At 41.0% G+C, this 21,845-nt stretch overlaps 1 protein-coding gene and 1 pseudogene across 3 annotated transcripts in view; both read left to right on the top strand.

Moving 5' to 3' along the window:
- The window catches only part of tbck (TBC1 domain containing kinase), an 86,132-nt gene extending 77,271 nt beyond the window's left edge, over positions 1-8,861 (top strand). For both annotated transcript variants that reach the window (XM_080446636.1, XM_080446635.1), the window contains one exon: positions 7,970-8,861. In XM_080446636.1, coding sequence (XP_080302762.1) covers positions 7,970-8,080 — 111 coding nt within the window. In that variant the 3' untranslated portion in view covers positions 8,081-8,861. The remainder of the gene's footprint in view (positions 1-7,969) is intronic.
- Positions 8,862-12,822: 3,961 nt separating this feature from the next.
- Positions 12,823-20,549, top strand: LOC308095566 (arachidonate 12-lipoxygenase, 12R-type-like; annotated as a pseudogene). The gene is made up of 8 exons: positions 12,823-12,975; positions 15,298-15,460; positions 16,316-16,322; positions 17,799-17,949; positions 18,212-18,318; positions 19,000-19,197; positions 19,942-20,028; positions 20,375-20,549. The product of its transcript is annotated as an arachidonate 12-lipoxygenase, 12R-type-like (transcript).
- The last annotated feature ends 1,296 nt before the right edge of the window (positions 20,550-21,845 follow it).

Below are 21,845 nucleotides of genomic sequence, written 5' to 3'. Positions count from 1 at the left end.
TCTCTTTTTCTCTGTCTCGTGGTTTTTCAGTTCTCTGCAATGCACACCGCTGCGATCGTATGGGACCCACACACCAAGTTTGAGGCTGTTAGGTTAAGTGGTGCCCGAGTTTTGCCCGGGACACACAGACAGACACACACACACACACACAGGTTTTGTGAATTAATAAGATAGATAGGTAGATACTAGAGGACATAATAGTTCCTGTCACCTTACTCAACAAAACAGTAACACCAGCTGCAATGTGCAAAATTGGGGCATGTGTAGGATATGAAGTAATGTTTATACAGTTATTATTCTGATGACGTTTCCCCTCTGACTATAAAAATGTGACACAGTAGAATAGGGGGAATACTAGACTGTAGGACAAGCAAAGGCAAGCAGACCGGTTGCTGAAGAGACAGACTGTCAGTGAGAGCCAGACTGGAACCAGCCTTGACAATCAAGTAAAGTGATTTTAGCACAAGAGGAAAGGTTAAGACTGAGTCACTAAACTAGCTCACAGGTTTACAGCATGCTTGCTTCCCATTTTCTTGGGAAATTCAGCTATTATCAGGCTGGTTTATTTATTAACCCATTAAGACCATAGGCCGATTCTACAAATGCCCTTCTAAATCATAGTAGTACTCAAACTTTTCAGCCAAGGAGGACCCCCAAAATGCAAAATCTTTTGAGAACCACTGTTCTAAACCAATGTTCTAAATCCTCAAGAGTTTTCAGAAAAAAATGCTATCCTATATTAAAATTGGCTAATGGGCGGGCGGGCCGGCCGGCCGGCGGACATCTGACGTCACTATGACTCAGCCATAACCATATAAGGAGTTCCCAGTACGGCTACACCCAAATATTGAGTGTGTTTAACCTCAATGTGCCATCATGGCATCAGCCGGAAACAAATCAGTCCCTATGGGCACAAAATATGGGCGAGGGAGTGCGGTGCCCGCTGTAGAGTAGTTTGTTTATCCAGTTGTCCAGAACCGCTGACCCAACCAATATGCCCATAAATGGGCATTCCAATATATCATCGGTGTCCAGGACGAACCAGCTAACTCCATTTTATTTTTTATTTTTTTCATAAATCAACGCTATTGAACACCCTTTACTGTGTAAAAAATCACACCCAGTGTGAAGTGGGCCGTGTGGTCACAGTGGTCATCACAGTTATGGAAGAAGTGATGGAAGAAGTGATGGAAGAAACCATAACTTAAAAAAAACAAATTTATGTTTTTTTTAAGTTATGGTCCTATTTATAGGGCTATGCACATGTGTCATGTTTCCCTAGCCAATCACAGTCCTGAATAGACTGTGATTGGCCAATCACGGTGCAGGGTTAGGGGGGTACATTTGTGGCCAATCACAGCGCAGGATTTGGTGTGCAAATATCCAAACCTCACATATAGGGGCGGTTTCACCGCCCAAAAATCTAAACATTTGAACCAATGAAAAGTATTAAAAAGCGCCTCTGATGAAAACTCCCAACTCCATTGGATCCTCAAACTGTCCGTCAAAAACAAACAACTCCCCCCTCTCCTCTCCAGTGCTGCCTTTTCACAGCATGAGTAGAGCGCGCTGCGCAGTGAACGAGGAGGAGGACCACGTAAACAAACTCCCCGTAGTCTGTTAAAACTATGCAGTGTACCTGTTTATCAAACTTAGCACTGACGCTAATGTTATGAAAACAAGTAATTATATTTCTAAAATCTATGAAGTGTTTAATGAGGAGAGCAATGTGACAAGAAGAAAGGAGTTCATAGCATTTCTGCCGCGCTAGTTCTAGTACCTCTTTGCAGAAGTTATTGTAATATTTAAAGTCCTGTTTATTATTGTAGGCCTATATAATAAGTGTCATGAAGCATCAGGGCATTGCTTCACACGTTGTTGTGATCCATTGTTAGCTTTTGGGAAGACCATAGGCCGATTCTACAAATGCCCTTCTAAATCATAGTAGTACTCAAACTTTTCAGCCAAGGAGGACCCCCAAAATGCAAAATCTTTTGAGAACCACTGTTCTAAACCAATGTTCTAAATCCTCAAGAGTTTTCAGAAAAAAATGCTATCCTATATTAAAATTGGCTAATGGGCGGGCGGGCCGGCCCATTAACCTCAATGTGCCATCATGGCATCAGCCGGAAACAAATCAGTCCCTATGGGCACAAAATATGGGCGAGGGAGTGCGGTGCCCGCTGTAGAGTAGTTTGTTTATCCAGTTGTCCAGAACCGCTGACCCAACCAATATGCCCATAAATGGGCATTCCAATATATCATCGGTGTCCAGGACGAACCAGCTAACTCCATTTTATTTTTTATTTTTTTCATAAATCAACGCTATTGAACACCCTTTACTGTGTAAAAAATCACACCCAGTGTGAAGTGGGCCGTGTGGTCACAGTGGTCATCACAGTTATGGAAGAAGTGATGGAAGAAGTGATGGAAGAAACCATAACTTAAAAAAAACAAATTTATGTTTTTTTTAAGTTATGGTCCTATTTATAGGGCTATGCACATGTGTCATGTTTCCCTAGCCAATCACAGTCCTGAATAGACTGTGATTGGCCAATCACGGTGCAGGGTTAGGGGGGTACATTTGTGGCCAATCACAGCGCAGGATTTGGTGTGCAAATATCCAAACCTCACATATAGGGGCGGTTTCACCGCCCAAAAATCTAAACATTTGAACCAATGAAAAGTATTAAAAAGCGCCTCTGATGAAAACTCCCAACTCCATTGGATCCTCAAACTGTCCGTCAAAAACAAACAACTCCCCCCTCTCCTCTCCAGTGCTGCCTTTTCACAGCATGAGTAGAGCGCGCTGCGCAGTGAACGAGGAGGAGGACCACGTAAACAAACTCCCCGTAGTCTGTTAAAACTATGCAGTGTACCTGTTTATCAAACTTAGCACTGACGCTAATGTTATGAAAACAAGTAATTATATTTCTAAAATCTATGAAGTGTTTAATGAGGAGAGCAATGTGACAAGAAGAAAGGAGTTCATAGCATTTCTGCCGCGCTAGTTCTAGTACCTCTTTGCAGAAGTTATTGTAATATTTAAAGTCCTGTTTATTATTGTAGGCCTATATAATAAGTGTCATGAAGCATCAGGGCATTGCTTCACACGTTGTTGTGATCCATTGTTAGCTTTTGGGAATTTGTACCCTTTTGAAACCTCTCCCTCAGCAGCGAGTGGAGCTATTGTTGTTTGGACACCTAACTCCATTTCAGCTTAATTTCTGCTCGTCTGAAACTACTAACTCCACTAGCGCTGGGTAAAGTGTTGATTTACCCCCGATTTGGGTAAAGTGTTGATAATATAATGACACATGCAAGTATCTGACAATATATAAAGTCACTATACCAACTTTGATGAGGCAGTATTGCTTTGTTTTAAAAATATAAGGTTTTCTTCATTTCCTGAAAAACCTATATTTTGTTTTTTCGTTTCCTGAACATTGAGCGTTTTGGAGTTAGCAGGTTCGCGCTGGACAGCAGAGATATACTGATGGGATCTCCATATGGGCATTAAAGGGACAATGACTGACATTATATCCATATATGGGCAATAGGCATAAAAGGGACACCAGTAGAAAGACAGAAACAGACATCTCCATATATGGGCACAAAAGGGACACAGAAAGACGGGTACAACAACGGGTACTCTGACAAAGCCCCCAACACTATGATACATCGGTCGGATCGGCAGTGGGACATAGGTGTGACGTACAGTAGGTGCCGAGCTCTAGATGTTCGGCCCGAACGAACCTCTAGTACAGTATATATATTGTAGCTAAAATCTAAACTTACACAGACGCTTCCCCGGTTTTAATGGGTTAATGCTCCTGACTTCTGTAATGATGCTTTTTGGCCTTAGATGTTGCAGTTAATCACTGTAATGTTGAAACTCTGGTGACAGTTTGGTCCAAATTAAATGCATGATCTTGTGAGATTTCCTCCCACAAAGTGTGGGAGCATACTTTGAAAGCATTGAAAGCGCTGGGGGAAGGACGTTTGCAATTGTGCATGGCTTCCCAACATGCGTACCTATAGATTCACCAGTAATTGGCAGAACACAATTATAAGCAAAAGGATACTCGGGTGGGAAAACACTCAAGCAACCAATTAAATCTGTGTGCAATCTGGCACCCAGAGCTCCACAGCTGTGCATGGAGTACCTAAGAACCCTGTTTGTTTAATATCTAATATCTCTAAGGACAAGGAAGAGAAATGGATTGACATAATTTATTTTGAACAACGAAATGACAGAATTTCACCTCATAGATAAAGTTTTTACTTAACAATGCCTAGCTGAGTGGCTAGAGAGCAATATCTACCCACACCGGTTCACCCCCCGGCCCCCCCAGTCGAAGTGTACCTGATTAAAACACTTAACTCTTAACTGCTCCCCGGGTGCCATACTAATGGCTTACACTGCTCCTAATAGTTACAATGGGTAAATGCAGAAGACACATTTGTGCAAATATATTGTGGCAAATATCCAACAACTAAAGGGAAGACCTTTTTTAATTATTATTACTAAGATAAAGGGTGTGTCTGTTTAGCCTTGGCCTTTTTTCACTAATAATATTGTTTAACCCATTTTTCTAACCCTAACCCAGTAAAAAAAAAAATTGCAAGGTTCTGTAAAAGAGTTTTGTTGAAAACTGACAATGTTTTATTAATTTATTTATGCAGGAGTGGGTGTCAATGGAAGTTTTATGGTGGTTTAGCAGAGTTGCTTAGTCATTTGAGACTCACTGTTCTGTAACCAAAGGGTCACAGGGTCAGTCCCTGAAGCACCCTGCACCCATAGCCACATAATATGCTGTTGATGATCCTCAAAACATATCTGCTGAGTCTTAAACAGATCTATGCATTTCACTGCAGAAAAATTACGAATGTCTTAAAATATGCGTCAGCAGAACACAACAGAACCATATCGACCATTACACCGCTGCAAGAATAACTTATCCTTTTTGTTCCTTCTTTAGTTAACTGTATGTGCCAAACTTTTAAGTAATGCCTCAGCAGGAATATTGCTCCAGGCGTTGTCCTGATTATAACCCTAGCTCTATTACGGTGACGATCCTGCATTAATGTCAACAAGCAGCAGCACAAGGTGCTTTGATTAGCAGGTTGGGTTGTTTGAGTTCAGAAGGGAATCTGTTTTTGATTGCGGAACTACTGTATACCTGCTTAAAATTGCCATCAGTAAAATGATCCACTATATTTTGCCCAGTGCAATGTGATCATATTACTTTTGATATAGATTGTCTCCCATGAAGCAAGACAATCAATGGAAGTAGCCTCATTATCATCCAGTATCTTAGAATTGTAAAATATACATAATATAATAATAATAATAATATTTATTACTGTTACTGTACTGTAGTTATCTTGATATGATGCGATTTAGTACTACTATGGCGGCATTAACGGCTGAATCTTGGAATTATTCTTTAGATTAAGCACACAACATGCGAGTCACAACATGCGACCATATAAATCTTGAACTTGCATTTCAGTTACATAAACTTAAAAGAGGTGAGTATTCTAATTATGTTGCATTAAAACTACTCTTACAAGCACAATGTATTCAAAAAGTTACTTAAGTAAATTTAACTACGTACTTTCTACCCACCTCTGGCCCTGATCAAGCCTATTAAGCATCGCATACTTTTAGATAAGATGGATAAGATGTTTATTGTCACTGTAAAAAACGGTTTAGTGCATCCACTTAAAACAAATTGCAGCATCAACAAATAAATACAGATAGAGCCATAAAAAATAAACTGTTAGTCCGTCATAGTCAAGTCATCATAGTCTGTTGTCAAAATAAAAACATCCATAGTTCATGCAATAAATCTTAAGAAATAAATCTTGAAATATTAAAATATTAAAATAAGGGGAGACCACAGGGACCCGTCCACTAGGTACAATATTGCACTTGCCCAATAGCCTATATTGCACTTGGCATCATAAACAAAGAGGTGTGTGTGTGTGTGTGTGTGTGTGTGTGTGTGTGTGTGTGTGTGTGTGTGTGTGTGTGTGTGTGTGTGTGTGTGTGTGTGTGTGTGTGTGTGTGTGTGTGTGTGTGTGTGTGTGTGTGTGTGTGTGTGTGTGTGTGTGTGTGTGTGTGTGTGTGTGTGTGTGTGTGTACTTACTTATGTGTATTTGGAGGAGAATGACGTTATGAGTCCATCCATGCTGTCGGTTCTGGGGAGAAGCTGTTTTAATGTTTAATGCAGTGGAAGTCTGGCAAAGCACAGGTAACATTGCATCCAGACATACTTTAAAATACTTTTGATTTACTAGCACCTTTAAAAATATGTTGGATGACTGGCTCCCTGCCTGCCTGACCTGAACTTGCAGTATGATGCCCCTGGCAGTGCCATTGGAAGAACTTCATTCCCTTTCTAAGATGCTGCACTGTAATCTTACATTTATTTTCTTTGTGTGTGTCTGTAATCAGATTTTTCTTATCGACTATCTCATAGATATAGTTATAGATATTTATACATTAACAGCTGGACCTCACTGTCAGCTTTCTGCACCAAGACTGAGCTCAAACAAAGGCTTGTTTAAATGTGTGTTTTTGGTTCATGCAATTCAGCAAATGGTCATAGCTCCGCTATAGATTGCAGCTTTGTGCCTTTTGAATCCTGCTGGGTAAGCACTATGCAGAATCATACAGTGTTCCATGCCAAAAAGCAATACAATATTGTAGCACAGGCACTAATATGTAGCATATAGGCTGCTGATTTTTAAAGTGCAGTCATTTTGGTGCATGAAACCCGAGAGCAGTGACTAGCAGTGAGTATTTAAAAAGGCATTTCATCCTTCATACATCTGATCTCTATTTTCTCTCAGCCCTCAGTAAATGCGATTTCAATGCAGCATGTGGTTCATTCATTGAATATCTTAATGCTTTGCTTTGCTTTGTATTCTATCTCTGTCTCTCTCTCTCTCTCTTCGATTGGAGTGTAGAGAGACAGAAAACAAAGGGCAGAGAGAGGTGAGACATGATGTGAGCTAGTTTCTAACTCGGATCTTTCGGACTCGCAAGGAAGATAGTCTGTGCACTAACCGGCTGAGCCACCATGCACCCTTGATTTGAAACCATAAATGGCTCAAGTCAGTATACTGAGTGCATAATGTGACATATATTCTTACACACATCTTACAAGTCCACACACAAGTCCATTATATTTGTGATGTCCCCTCATTTGAGAGTTTCTGGGATGCTAGAAACCACAAGCCACAACTTCATTCTCAATGTGTGGACATGTTCCTTTGCCGTCACTGTGGTAGGATTAAAGATACTAGCCTCTAACATAACACGATACCACAGTAGGGCTGGTCCTGAAGCCATTTATTTGGGGTTCGGACGTTCAGTGGTGTTTACAAACGGTCGAACCTTCATTTTATTTCTGCCCTGATGAAGCTCACTTGTAGGCCGAAACATGTTGCCGTTTTCACTGATTGTTCACTGATTGTTCACTGATTTATTGAGGAGTGCCTGGCTTCTTTTTCTTTTTTACTTTAGATGCTTTCCTCATTTGGACAGCAAAGCACTTCCCAACATTTTTATCTTCTCTAGCCCTTAGAATGCCATATCCCTTTTTTTCTGATTTTGATTTTATTTTTTTATTTGTGGGCAGCGGGGGCAAATGATGATGTGCCATTTCAGCTAAACGTACGTTGTTATGTGGGCTACCTCCTCGTCCTACTCCTAAACGTAATTGTTTGTAATCTTTCAGTTAATCCACGTTCTGTTATTCCGCCTCTGTACTCCTTCGACTGAATCTGCCAACCACTCCAGGATATATCCTTAACAATAATCCTAAACTTTAAGTCCGAATGTCAATATAACAAACAAACTTTCGTACGTTTTGGGGCCAGCCTTACACCACAGAGCCTGTCCAGTGTCCAGCATAATGTAATGATGACATTTCATTTTCTTTTTCATCAACACCAGTTTGGAACCCATCTTCTGAAGGTGAACTACCCACGGGTGTGCATCCTGGATGGAGGGATCAACAAGCTGAAGCCTACAGGACTCCTCACGGTCCCCTCACCCCAGATCTGATCTGAGCACTGCCCCTCAACCTTCAGTCAAACTCATGTGAAAACAAGAAAGGAGCATCACAGGAAAGACTTCGGTTTTGCACTGATATTTGATTAAATGTAATTATATACAGTATATATATCACACACTCACACACACACACACACACACACACACACACACACACACACACACACACACACACACACACACACACACACTGTGTATATATAGTATATATAGCTGCAAGACGCAGCAGTTACTGGGGCCAAACAACATTGGAGACACTGCCATAGGTAGTGGATCTCTTTTCATTTTAGTGATCACTCATCTTGTCTGAAAACGTGAACAATCACTTTGAATATGAACATATTGAAGACATAAAAGGCCTACTGTAAATAGCTCTCCCAAGCCTCTTGAACACAGATCAATACTGATTACTGTAGCAACATGACTCATGACAGCCATTGAACTGTGAGTGCAAAAGCTAAATTAGTGGGTCTGATAAAATTCTAACTATTTGCAATGTTACCGTACTTAGCACCTGTGTTATTTTTCCCCTAATATGTCTATTTTAACATAAGTACACGTGATTACCCAGATTTTCATTACACTTTGTTGTTGTACTTTCATTTGTACTTACACTATTGATATAATAGGTAAATGAACAGTTTAATCCACTGGAATAAGGCTAAATAGTTTTGGTGCTTACATGAAATAAACAGCAAAATTCTGTATATATGCAGTGTTGACATTGAGCTTTCAATGTGTTTTTTATTAAACTGTGGCTTAATGTAGTGTACACGAGTTTCGTTTTTTAAAGGTCAAAATGCGAGGATTGTTGGAGATTTTCCTTCCTCTCCGCAATCCAGACTCTCTGTTTTCTCTTGGCGTTTTAAAATGTATTTGTTCAAACACTTTAACCTTTCACGTAACCATGTACCATATGACCAGGACATGACTATTGTCCCCTAATGTGTCCCCTCAAGTCTCTGTTTGAGTGGAACCCGGGACACTGTCAGGCATCAAAGCCTACAGTATGTGGTACGCGCCTTAACCACTTGGCCATTTATGACCCTCATTCCAGTAACACCACTAACATTTGGTTCAACGAGAGTTATTTGGGTATCCCAGACCAGTGACAAGTGAAAACACCTGGTTGTACGATTATTGCCCTCCTAGCTGGCCCATCAAGACATTTGAGATATTTTCCTTCCTCTCCCCTGTGGTCCGTGGGTGTCAAACTCTAGATCTAAATATTTATTAAAACCGTATCAAATCAAGGAACCAAGTGATTTAATCAAATAATTGTAATTACAGTGCTGCAGTATACAGTACAGAGCAAGGTACAGTATGCACTTTCAGGTCTCCAGCATTGTCTGACTCTTACAGCATTGAGTCAGCATACAGTATATCAAGTCCACTTTTCTGTGTAGTCTAAAAAAGCAGTTGGCCAGTGTCTCATTTCATAGCAAAAACAGTTTCAGAGGAATGCGTCTTGAACAGAGGGAACACCCGTTTCTTTCTGTATCTAAGAAAACACTTTGAGCTATGAAAGAACTCCTGTTCTAATCTGTTTGAGAAGAGGGTGTATGATTATCCGTCGGATAAAATGATGTTCACTTTTTAATTAACTACTGTAAATGTCCTCTAAATGCCACATTCAAGGATGCAGTCTGGACAAAATGATTACACAAGCATACTGTAGCTAGCAGTACTGTATCTGCACCTGTAAAATGTGATTGCTCACGCAGTTCTGCCAGTCTGCCGTTAAACCACACAGATCTGTATTTCTTAACTTTTATAGCAGTATACCTGTAGTTATGATAAAATTAAATGTTTTAGACTAGATTGTTTTTGTACTTAGAGGGGCTGATTAGATTAAACACTCTTGAGTATGTGACATCTTGTGCAGTTTTCCCAGTTCAGCTGCACAAAAGAATCCTCCCTGTTAGAGAGCATTCAGAATGTCATCCCGTTTCACTGTTGATATGGGAAGACCAATCATTGTTGAGCTGCTGGTTAATAGAATCACGGTTGTAACCGCACCAGAGCAAGTTATGTTAGGCGGTTATTTATTGATTACAGCTCTGCCTTTAACACCATAGTCCCCACCATGCTGGCTAAAAAGCTGGCAGACCAGAGCCTGAACCCTGCAATGTGCGGCTGGGTACTGGACTTCCTAACTGCCACAGGGACCCCCAAGGGTTGCGTACTGAGTCCTCTGTCCAATCTCAAACGATGACAAGGGTGCCTATCTGGAGGAGGTGGCAGGCCTGTCGCAGTGAAGCAAAGGACCTGAATTGGGATAAGGCAAATTTTTTTTAACATAAAACAACTGTAAGAATCCAGAGTAGCTGCTCAAAATGTGTTTTTCATGTGTATAAACAGTACTGTATGTCTTCTGCTTCTTTTCCTGATCATGCTGCCTTTCTATCTGTACTTTATTTATATATAGCTATAATTTTAACTCAATTAAATCTAGTATTTCTTATTTATTTATTTTCAAATAATTATTAGCTTGTTATATTGTATTGTTGTGTTGGCACAGTCTCTCTACAGAACATGTCCTACCAACATTTCACAACTTGTACTTGTGAGTAAGAGACAAATCCCTTGTGCGTTAGTTATGGCTGTGGCTCACTGGTGATTACATACTATACAGTCAAGGGCGTCGCATACCTCCAGGATATCCACCCATACACCCCTTCCCGCAAACCTGCCGTAGATCAGCAAATACAGGATGTCTGTCCTCCTTTTCCTATGACACCCGGCATACAAAGGCATCATCTACAGTGCATCGTCTCGTAGGCAATTGTACTTGACCCTGTCACACAGAATGACCAACTAGTGTACCATGATGTGGAATTGGATGCCACTAAAACAGTCAATGTCTTACAATGTGTGGTCCAACCCTTTATAGTGTCTCTTTAATATCTAAATTCAGTATGTTCATGTTCACTTTACCTGGTCTACGAACTACAATCCAATTGCCTGGTCCTGGTACCAGTGGCGGCCATAACCATCTGTGGGCATCAACTGTCGGCCTGGTAGGAGTATTTAACTCTAAATAATTGCCTACACTTACTGTAGCTACTTCTCTGTGACTCTAGCGTCCATTCTCTTACAGTGGCTGTGAATGCTGGATCCTGAAGCCTACTCCAGCAGATGTTCCTGGATGGTTGCTACATCAGAAAGCTAGCCAGAGCCTTCTCTCATACGGCCTTATCGTTGCAAAAAAATTGATACTCTTATTTTGGAAGAAAAAAGTGGCCCCCACAATCAAACTCTATCTGGCTCAACGAGATGACAGAATCTTTACATTTAGAAAGAATCAGGATGTAACTTAGAGAGAGAGAACTGAAACATGGATCATGCGCCAGTGCCTGGCACCAACTACGGAAGCCTGACAAAAGATGCCATCTTGGCTGTAGTTCAGAACGTGTTAAAACCGTGGACTGGAGCTTTAAAGTGCATTAATGGAGGGAAAGCTGATTCTTAAATGTCTGCTCGACAAAGCCTGATGCACCACAGTGATGTATATATATTTTTTAACCAAAATAGTGAGCCATTGCTTTAAGGCACCATTTTACAACATAAAGTGGTACTAAGTTGTTGCTCTTGATGCACTAGGTATGTTGGCTGGGTGATATATTATGCTGGAGGGTGATGTATAGGTGTGTGTGTGTGTGTGTGTGTGTGTGGACCCCAGGAAGAGTACAGTAGCTGCTGCTAAGGTAGTACTTAATGGGGATCCAAATAAGCAATAAACTATAGACCTGATCATGAAAATGTGTCAAAGATTAAGATTTTTCTCCACGTTTATTCCCAGGCAGCAGGCTTATTAAAAGGTGTGGCACACATTATTAACACAGGACAAGCCGTAAAACTGTTCTCTAACCGGAGAAATGGATAAACACATCTGTCAGTTAACACCAATTAAGCTCATAATCCCTTATAGAAATAAGAAAGCTGTGGCAAATTGTTATGTAACACTTTAGCACTTTTCATCTTTCATACGTTGTAAGATAATATCATATTTAAAATAATAGGGTAAGAACATGATAGTACCGGTATGTTCTTTACACCAGTTATATTCAATCTGAAAATGTCCAGTGGAGCTCATCAAAGGTATTATAGTATGTCATCACATTTCTTTGTTTCAACTGGAATTGGATGGATTGATGTTTGTATGTATGCAAGTGCTACGTGTTTCCTGTGGAGCTTTGATTCTGCAATTTGTTTGTTTTGTTGTTTATTATTACAGGGACAGCACACAATTAAAATGTGTTTGCACCAAAGATAAAATGAAAAACTCATTAGAGGAGTGATAATTGGAGTGGTTATTGTATTCTAATGTGTTACGCTCACACCCGGGGATGGAATGTAGGACCCAAAATGCAGAAAAGATACTCAGGTACACCTTACAGGTCACACGTCAAAACATAAAAATACTCTTGTAAACAGAAACCCGAGCAGGAACAAAGCACAGGGCAGCAAACGAACAGTAGACAATAATACTGCAACTTAACTCATAACAGAACACTCGTTAAATACACTTCCAAGTCCAATTACACAAACAGTCTACAGCTGGGTTGCCCAGGTGGAACCAGTCTCTCAATCAGGGCCACACAGAGAGGGGAGGGAGAGAGCGGGAGCAGAGTCACAACAGGGTAATGACAGGGGCAGGACAGCCAGAACGGGGCCAGATCGTGACACTAATGCATTAGTTACAAGGATTTCTTCTGCTCCCCAGACTGAAAATGGTCTTATATGAAGTGACTGTGTCCACTGCTCACCTTGCTCACACTTCCACAGCAAACAATGTTTTCATTAAGTTGGTGGGCACGGATGGCGAGAGCAACCGCACATGGCTCACCAGCATCAAGGGAGCTGCCGCCTTCTTTATCGGCACAGTAAGTCTGGGGCATCTGTCGAGTGCATTTTACGGAACTGCCGCGGAACTGCCGGTGGAGGAGCGGCAGCTGCCGGCAGTGACTGCCGGCGGGCTGCCGGCGGTGGAGCGGCAGCTGCCGGCGGAGCAGCGGCAGCTGCCGGCGGAGCAGCGGTAGCTGCCGGCGGAGCAGCGGCAGCTGCCGGCGGAGCGGGCACGGGCGGGGACTTTCTTCTACAATAGAAGAGTTAGGACGTCACATTCTAATACAGCCCAAATACCTAATCTCAGCACCGGCTTCAGTGGCGCACCTCGCTAATCATTAGACCCCCAATCCTCTACCAATCCTCCGCGGCAGCTCCGGGGCAGCTTCCGCTGCCGGAAAATGCACTCGCTGTCCCTCTCTGTCTGAATTGCAGTAAACCTATACAAACTGTGATGTGCTACTGTACCTTAAGAATTTGTTAAACTTGTGCTGTCATCAGGTCATTTATGTTACTAGATTTTCAGGCCGCTATGCAGCCTTCAAACCTAGTCCTATATTCTGCTGATAAGGGCCATTTGAAGTGTTAAACACTGCTATAACACTGCTGCCGAGCAGTGATACACTTGCAGAACCCAGGTCTACTGTCATACCTGTGCGACCTTGCGTTTGGGAGGTGGACGGGGCTTCAGCAATTATAGCCCGTACCGGTAAGACCACCTACCAATTTTGAAGCCTTTAGCATACTGGGAACTGTAGTTATGGGTGTTTAAACCCCAGCCAATAGGAACACAGTGGGGGTGGGGCATCAGCAAATTACAGCCCGTCCCTATTGGTCGTCTAAGAGCACCCACCAAGTCAGGGGCCTTTAACATGCTGGAAACTGGAGTTATGGTTGTTTAAAGCTCAGTCAATCAGAACACAGAGGGGGCGGGGCTTAAGCAATTCAAGCCCATCCCTATTGGCCGTTTAAGAGCACCCACCAAGTTTGGGGCCATTAGCATGCTGGGAACTGGAGTTATGGCTGTTTAAAGCCCAGCCAATAGGAAAACAGAGGGGGGCGGGGCTTAAGCAATTACAGCCTGTCCCCGCCAGCCCGTGGACCCGCCCACCCTCTAGGCAATTTTAAAATAGGATTTTAATATAGGATGGGGATAATGTAAGTGCAACTCAGTGAAATGCAAAAACTGTGTGTCGCTGCTAAGTTGCTGCTGATGTCTCTCTGTCCTTATCTCTGTCACACACACACACACACACACACACACACACACACACACACACACACACACACACACACACACACACACACACACACACACACACACACACACACACAGATACATTCACTCTCTTGCTTCCTCTCTCCCCTCCTCGCCTTCTCAATTTCTCTGTCCCTGCAGTTCTTTATTCCGGAATCTAATTTTGCCAACTCTTAGAGTAAATATACTCAGAACCTCACCGCTCTCTTTGTGAAAATGTCCCTGCCTTTGGTATATTGTTACTAAGATCTCTCTCTGTCTGTTTTCAGTCATCTACCTTTTCTGTGGAATGCCCCAAGACCCTTGGTAGTCCATGAGCCAGAGCCCCAAAATTGAGCAATGATTATCGAAAGAGTGGGCAAAACCAAACCTATATTAAATTGTTCATAGGGTCAATACGAGTAAATAAATATATGATAACCTTTCCACAGGAGCAGCTTTTTCATGGTTATCACACATTTTGTTATTTTCCCCATACGTACATGACAGGTGAAAAAATTACAAAATTTAAAAAATAGTTATTATAATGAAACTTCCTGAGTTGATTACTTACATGAAGACAATGATTTATCGTATTACAAGTTTTCTGAAATTGTATATTTAAATATGCAAATTAGGCATTAGGAAAATATGCCCAAATTTGCATAACTTTCCAGAATCAACATTGGAACTTTGGACAAAGCCAGAGTCAACATACTTATTTAATTTTGTTAAGATGTTGGAGTCAAAGGTTTTTAACGAGGGAATATTCAATATATGGCTCAATTTTGGGGCTCTGGCTCATGGACTAAATGCCTAATTTGCATATTTAAATATACAATTTCAGAAAACTTGTAATACGATAAATCATTGTCTTCATGTAAGTAATCAACTCAGGAAGTTTCATTATAATAACTCTTTTTTAAATTTTGTAATTTTTTCACCTGTCATGTACGTATGGGGAAAATAACAAAATGTGTGATAACCATGAAAAAGCTGCTCCTGTGGAGAGGTTATCATATATTTATTTACTCGTATTGACCCTATGAACAATTTAATATAGGTTTGGTTTTGCCCACTCTTTCGATAATGAAATCTTGTCTGGCTCATGGACTATGGTAAGCTAGTGCTGATAGAGCTGGACAAGAAACCTCTCACCCTCTTTCCATTGGACGACTGGTTCCCTTCCAAGACTGACTTCACGTCCCCAGAAGGAGATACATAGCACTTCCCTATCTACCGTTGGATCTCCGACAGTGAGACCCATCTGTTCAGAGAAGGCAAAGGTCAGTTAGGGTTACGTAAAAGTATGTATAAAAGTGATGTATTGGTTTTAAATGAGTCTGGGCCGTCCATCCATCTTGTATTTCATCCTTGTTCATTTCAGAATATTTCAGTTTAGAAAGATAAGCACTGGCAATATTTAACCCTAAGGGCAACTAACAGGTGGGTCTGGGATTCTGCACTTTGTAAAAGAGATCCAGTACTGTAGGCCTACGTTATAAAACGTTTCTTTGTAAAATGTTCTATGGGGCCCATCAATGGCATAGTTTAAAGGAAACTTCCACCCTAAAACACTTGAACACTGATTAAAAACAGATATTGTGGATATAGCCTAGTTCGCATTTCTGGTGCTGTTTTGTTGTTTGATGGTTTATTTTCTTATTCCCATCGGTAACTAGCCAAAAGTATGGTTCCTCCTCTGGGGAGCATGAATGCACTCAGTAATCTGTCCATTCGATTTTGAGATATCTTGAGTGAAGTGGAAATTTGGCCTAACGGTGGTGCAAGCTAGAGGAAAGGCCATCAGGGTTACCAAAATCAGTGGGTCATCCTCCGGTGAGCATGAAGGGGCATTGCAAATTCCATGTCAATCCATCTTGTAGCTTTTGAGATATCTTAGGACCAAACTGTTGGACTGATCTGCTTTTAATTTCTCCTTAATTAGTTAATTATTTTTTTCATTCATTTCAGCAGTCTTTGATGACAACCATCACTTGGGCAGATATTGCAGAGAGAAGGAACTCAAGCAAGGAGAGGAGGAGTATCAGTGAGCCCGATGCTATATAAGATGCAAAGATTCAGTTTGGGCTGGTCAAATTTCTTCCAAGCCAATTTACTCTTCTCTCCTTCTCTGATAGGTGGGAGGTATTTGCAGAGGGGACACTGCATCAAAGTGGATAACCCTCTCGATCTGTCTTGTTATGGGGTCAGTTTCTCCTTCACCAAGACTACACAGTTTCTCTGGACTGCATCTATAGGGTGAATCATTTACTATTTAATATGGGATGCTGTTCGGTATCGCTCCTAAACTTGCAGAGTTAGCACCACTGAACAATAAAAGACGCACTGCAATTTTAACATTACATTTTCACACATTTGAGAAAAATATCATTAATCAAAATATATTTGATATATGACTGAGAATTATGTTCTATTAAAATGTAAATATATAAAGTACATTTTGAAACAAATTACAAATGTTTCATCAATAAATCTAAAGATACTGTAAATCATAATGTATATAGCCTATAGCCTATGGTTTGGAAAACGAGTCTATAGCAAATATGCTGCAGTACGTGGTCAAAGAGCAACTTCATCTGACATGGCACATTCAGCAAGGTCTGGGTGAACTAAATCAGAAATTTGGCAGCCTTCTATTCCTACCCCAGTAAGACAGAGCTGACACTTAAAGGTCATACTGACAACAAAGGAGAATTGGACCAATATTGATGACATTGCCAGTGTCTTGTCTTACAAAAGAACAGACATATCAGGTGACTATTCTTCTTGAGATTGGTTGAAGCATGAAAACCAAGTGACTATTCTATGAACTCAGATATCCAGAAACACCGTCCACATCAATTATGTGTAGGACATTTGCAGACCGGATGTTGATTCTCGTGGGAACAACAATAAAAGAAATGTATGCACCTACTGTATGGTTTTAAGATTTAATTGAATACTGAGAAAACTAAATACATGGTTGCATAGTACAACTGTACTATAGAAATAAAGGTACACTTAATTACAGATAAATGCATCCACCACATATACTACTGTATATGACATACAGAATATTATTCCTGTGACCATTCAATATAAAATCTAGTTAATTTTTTGTCTCCGCCAGGCCGAAAGGCATGGCGAGAGAGTATGTTTTACCCCCTGTCTGTCCGTCCGTCCGTGTGTCCGTCCGTCCGTCCGTCCGTCCGTCCGTCCGTCCGTGTGTCCGTCCGTCCGTGTGTCCGTCCTGTCCGTCCGTTACCAGCTAATCTCTGGCACCGTTGGCCCGGCCGCTGCGAAACTGTACACGCACACTCCCTGGATGCCAATTCAGAACCTCTGGCCCAAACTTTTTAGATTGGCCTGTTATAGCGCCACCAGGAGGCCGATATGTGCAAAACACATTTATTGATACTACAGATTTTGTCCAAACATCACACAAATCGGTACACAGTATCTCTATAGTCATGTGATCCACACGGATTTATCCAATTTCCCATATTCCATTTTGATTGCCTAAGATTGGCTTCCAAAGTTTGCAGGATTGGTCCCACACAAAATTGATGCTGCTTAGCTGAACAGTAAACAGTAAAATGTCATCTTCCAAATTACGTCCAGAAACACAGTGGATCCTTTTTTTGGCTACCATTTCCTTAATGGTGTCAACCCCATATTGATCCGTCACTGTTCAGCCCTGCCTGACAACTTCCCTGTCACCAATGACAAGGTGTTCCTCCGTGGTGGGCAGAGCTTAGAAGAGGAAATTAAGGTGCTTTGTTTTTCAAATAGGATGAGATAATAAAGTGATACTGTATGGCACGAGAGCCTGTGGAATATCATGGATATTGTCGCATGAGTGATAGCACTCACATCTTTCCTGACAACATCCCTTGTGTAATGCACAGTGTGAATTGTATTGCATATTGTGATTGAAATTATTTCTCACCCTTATCAAACTGCCTGAATAGCAATGTGAAGCAATGCTAATGATGTTAATCTTTTAAACAGAATGACAACATACTGTATTCTTGTGTGACTATAAGCGTTTTGATGGAGTGGAAGCAAACATCATCAACGGTAAGAGGCTCCGCTCGTGTTGTTCCACAGAACTCCTGACGACAAACTGATGCCCATTCAGGTGAGACCAAGTGGGAAGGTTCCAGCCTGAAAAATTAAGCCAATGCCGAATTTAAACTTGGATTCTTCTATCTTATGGCCGGCAGAGGCGACTCACTCCAATGGTTGCAAAAATAAGTTTCATTGCATGGAGATTGATGAGAAAATGACTTACTTCTAACTTTACCTCAGTAAAAAAAAAAAATCAGTCGCTAGTTTCAAGTCTTCTTCAGTACAACATGATGTTCATTTAGTAAATTATTGTCCCATTTGCAGTCAAATAGACGATAAAACAGGGTATGCTGCATGGTTACCTTGTGATCAATCAACAAAAAAAAAAGTTGTTTTTCCTTTGTTTTATGGGGGCACCTACACTTTTTTTGTGTAGAAACAGGAACTTGGTTTGGCTCCTCTCCTTTCTTAGTCCACTTGCCATGACGGCAACATCCTTAATCCAACATTGTGAGGGTCAATTTGCCAAACTCAAGGCTTCCAAGTCCAAAAAGTGATGTCTCTGTCCATATTTTATTTTACACTCTATGGGTGACACTAACAGGTCACAAATGCAGTCAAATTGAGCAAATTGAACAGTATGTGCTATGTATCAATGATTTGAACCAACTTTAATTTGATAAAATGCAATAATATCTTTTATTTTTTACTCAGTTATCACTGTGACCCATGTTGTTTCCTGCTGTTGTAGCAGAATCCAGCAGACGACAATCCTATCTTTTTCCCCACTGACTCAGAGTATGACAGGCTGATGGCCAAGACCTTTGTAAGAAGTGCAGATTTCAGTGAACACCAGCTCAATGTTCACCTGCTGCGCACTCACCTGCTAGCAGAGGTTTTTGCACTGTCACTGCTGCGTAACCTCCCCGTGGTGCACCCGCTGTACAAGGTAACTGGTTAGAAACATATTATTACGGTATACTGTCACTGCTGCGTAACCTCCCCGTGGTGCACCCCCTGTACAATGTAACTGGTTAGAAACACATACTGCAACAACAGTTGGTGGTGTTCTTATGTCATTACCAGGCCTGGAATATTGTCATTTTAGGGTCAAGGCCACTTGGCCTTCGGTGCTGTAAATGTTCTGAGGGCATTATGATCATTACAGCTATCAGAGTTCACAACTAAGTAATAATCTCAGCCAATTGAGACTATTAAGCCATTGTAACCTATGTCATATTCCAGGGCGCTCGGGTGGCGCAGTGGTAAAGTACCTGCCTACCGCCACGGAGTCTGGGGGTTCGAATCCACCGTGGTGCGTCCGGCTTTGTCGAGTGTCTGTAGCCTACAAATTCATTTGGCCTGTGTTCGGGGAAGGGAAGCCAAGAGGGTGATAATTGTTACTGCATGTATTCCTACGGGCTGGGGCGGCACCTGTCAGCAGGGAGTGTAGGACGGAGGCTCTACGTCCTCCCTGCCGGGGCTCCTCACAGCAGTGACAACACACAGAAATGTGTGTGGGGAGGAAATAATTGGCATAACAACTAAATTGGGGAGAAAAAAGGAGTAATTTTCTTTTAAGAAAACCTATTCTCAAATTAGCAGTACTATTATAATGGGTGTAAAACTTTAGTACATGATACACTTGACTTTTCACAAATACTTTTCAATACTGTAAATCTCTTTTTCTCAGCTCCTGATTCCTCACACCGCTACACCCTCCAGATAAACCACATGGCCCGAAACCTCTTAGTGTCTGAGACAGTTTTTTTTTTATAAGGTAGGAAAAGTGATTAACAGTTACAAATACTGAAAAGTACCCCAGTACATTCAGATGTTTGTGTAAGATAATTTTGGATATTCATATTAATTTGTAGTAGTAATAGTAGTAGTCTTTCCTCCTCTTAAACAGTATATTCCAAAACAATACTAATGCTTATTTCTTTCCAGTCAATTTTCAACCAGCTAAAAGAAATTGTACATTTCAGCATTTTTCGAGTGTCTCTTTAGGATAGAGCCGAGGTGCATTTGCAGTTCAGCAAGCATGCAACTTGTGTGATTTATGCAATGGCTACATCTTTAAAGACCATTGTGATCTATGATCTATATATTTTATGTCTTCTCAGTCTGCAGCTTCTGGTGGAGAGGGTATGATGACAATCCTGAAGAGATCCCTGTCATTGTTGACCTACAGCTCTCTCTGTATACCCGATGACATCACTGAGCGTGGCATGGCATGGACTCTGTGCCAAACTTCTACTCTACTACAGGGATGATGGACTGAAATTGTGGGATCAGTAAATTATTATTTTAGGAGATATATTGGTAAAGTAGGCTATAGTCCTTCATATTCAAAGAATGAGTTTGTTTGAAAATCTGTTTATTTACCTATTTTAAATTATGTCTACTTCTTTTTTACCTTAGGTTCCTTTTGGCTATTACCCAGATGAGCATTTCACTGAGGAGACCCCCCACAAGTTAATTGTCAATTTCCAAGGTGAGCTTTCAGTCTTAAGTGCAGCTATCAATGCTAGAAACGAGGCTCTTGAAGTCCCGTACACATACGTGGACCAACTTGTGATGGAGAATAGTGTTTCTATTTAAATACTACCCTTAATCATACCATTGTCTGATTGACAGACAATGGTATGATTAACAACTCACCTTTTCCCCCCCTTTTTTCCACAAGGTCTGTCCCTTTAGCATTGAATAGACATACTGATGTTATTCTGCATAATTGGCACATAAAGGGGAAAATACAGCTTTAAGTTCTTAGTAAAATAAATAGTTCTTAGTAAAAGAGATTCTTATGGTATGGATAATTGTATTATTGTAACACACCTTGTCCTCAGTTTTCAGACCAAAATTGTTTCCAACCTTGAATGTTATTCTATTAGCAAAATAAACAATCAGCTGATCATTTTCAGACCAAAATTATTCTTAAAACTCAAGAATATTCTGTGAAATATATGTTTCCACCTAATTAAAGCCTCTGGATTTTATGAAAACTAGGCCCCTCGGGTTATGTAATACCCGTTGTACCCCTTGTCAGAGTACTCAGTGCAGTACCAATTATACAGACAAACAGACAGAGAGAGATACAGAGCTCTCCATCTCCAAGGGTCTCAGAGAGACGGACAGACAAAAAAAATTTCGGTTCCGGATAACTGGAGGTACAACCGACTTGCCACTCGGCGATACACATGCCAAGTTTGAATTTGATGTGTATGTTGGTGTATGGTGTCAAAAACCTTTTGGAAGTCAATGAAGGTGATCAATGCTGACAGGTTCTGCTCCCTGACACCTTCCAGTATCCTCCTCCCTCATTTGTTAAATACTGCATGGTCTTTCTTTAGAACATAATTCTTTACCACAGTGAAACTGACTATTTGCAAAAGCCACAATCCTTATATGTCCTGCGCTCATTTGAAGTAATACAACAATAACATACTTTTGTGTTTATGTAATTGCTGTTGAGCTTGTCCGGTAAAGACAGTGAATTAAAATATCAAACGCAACCTTCATCAAGTAGTATGATAGTTACTGGCCTGAAATGTTGCGCGTGACAGCTAATTGGATTTTAGTCATTGGAAATAA

This window comes from Gymnoscopelus braueri, assembly GCF_963280865.1.
Source record: "Gymnoscopelus braueri genome assembly, chromosome: 2".
Taxonomy (NCBI): Eukaryota; Metazoa; Chordata; class Actinopteri; order Myctophiformes; family Myctophidae; genus Gymnoscopelus; species Gymnoscopelus braueri.
Note: the sequence above shows the minus strand (reverse complement) of the source record. Positions and strands in the feature narration are given on the sequence as shown.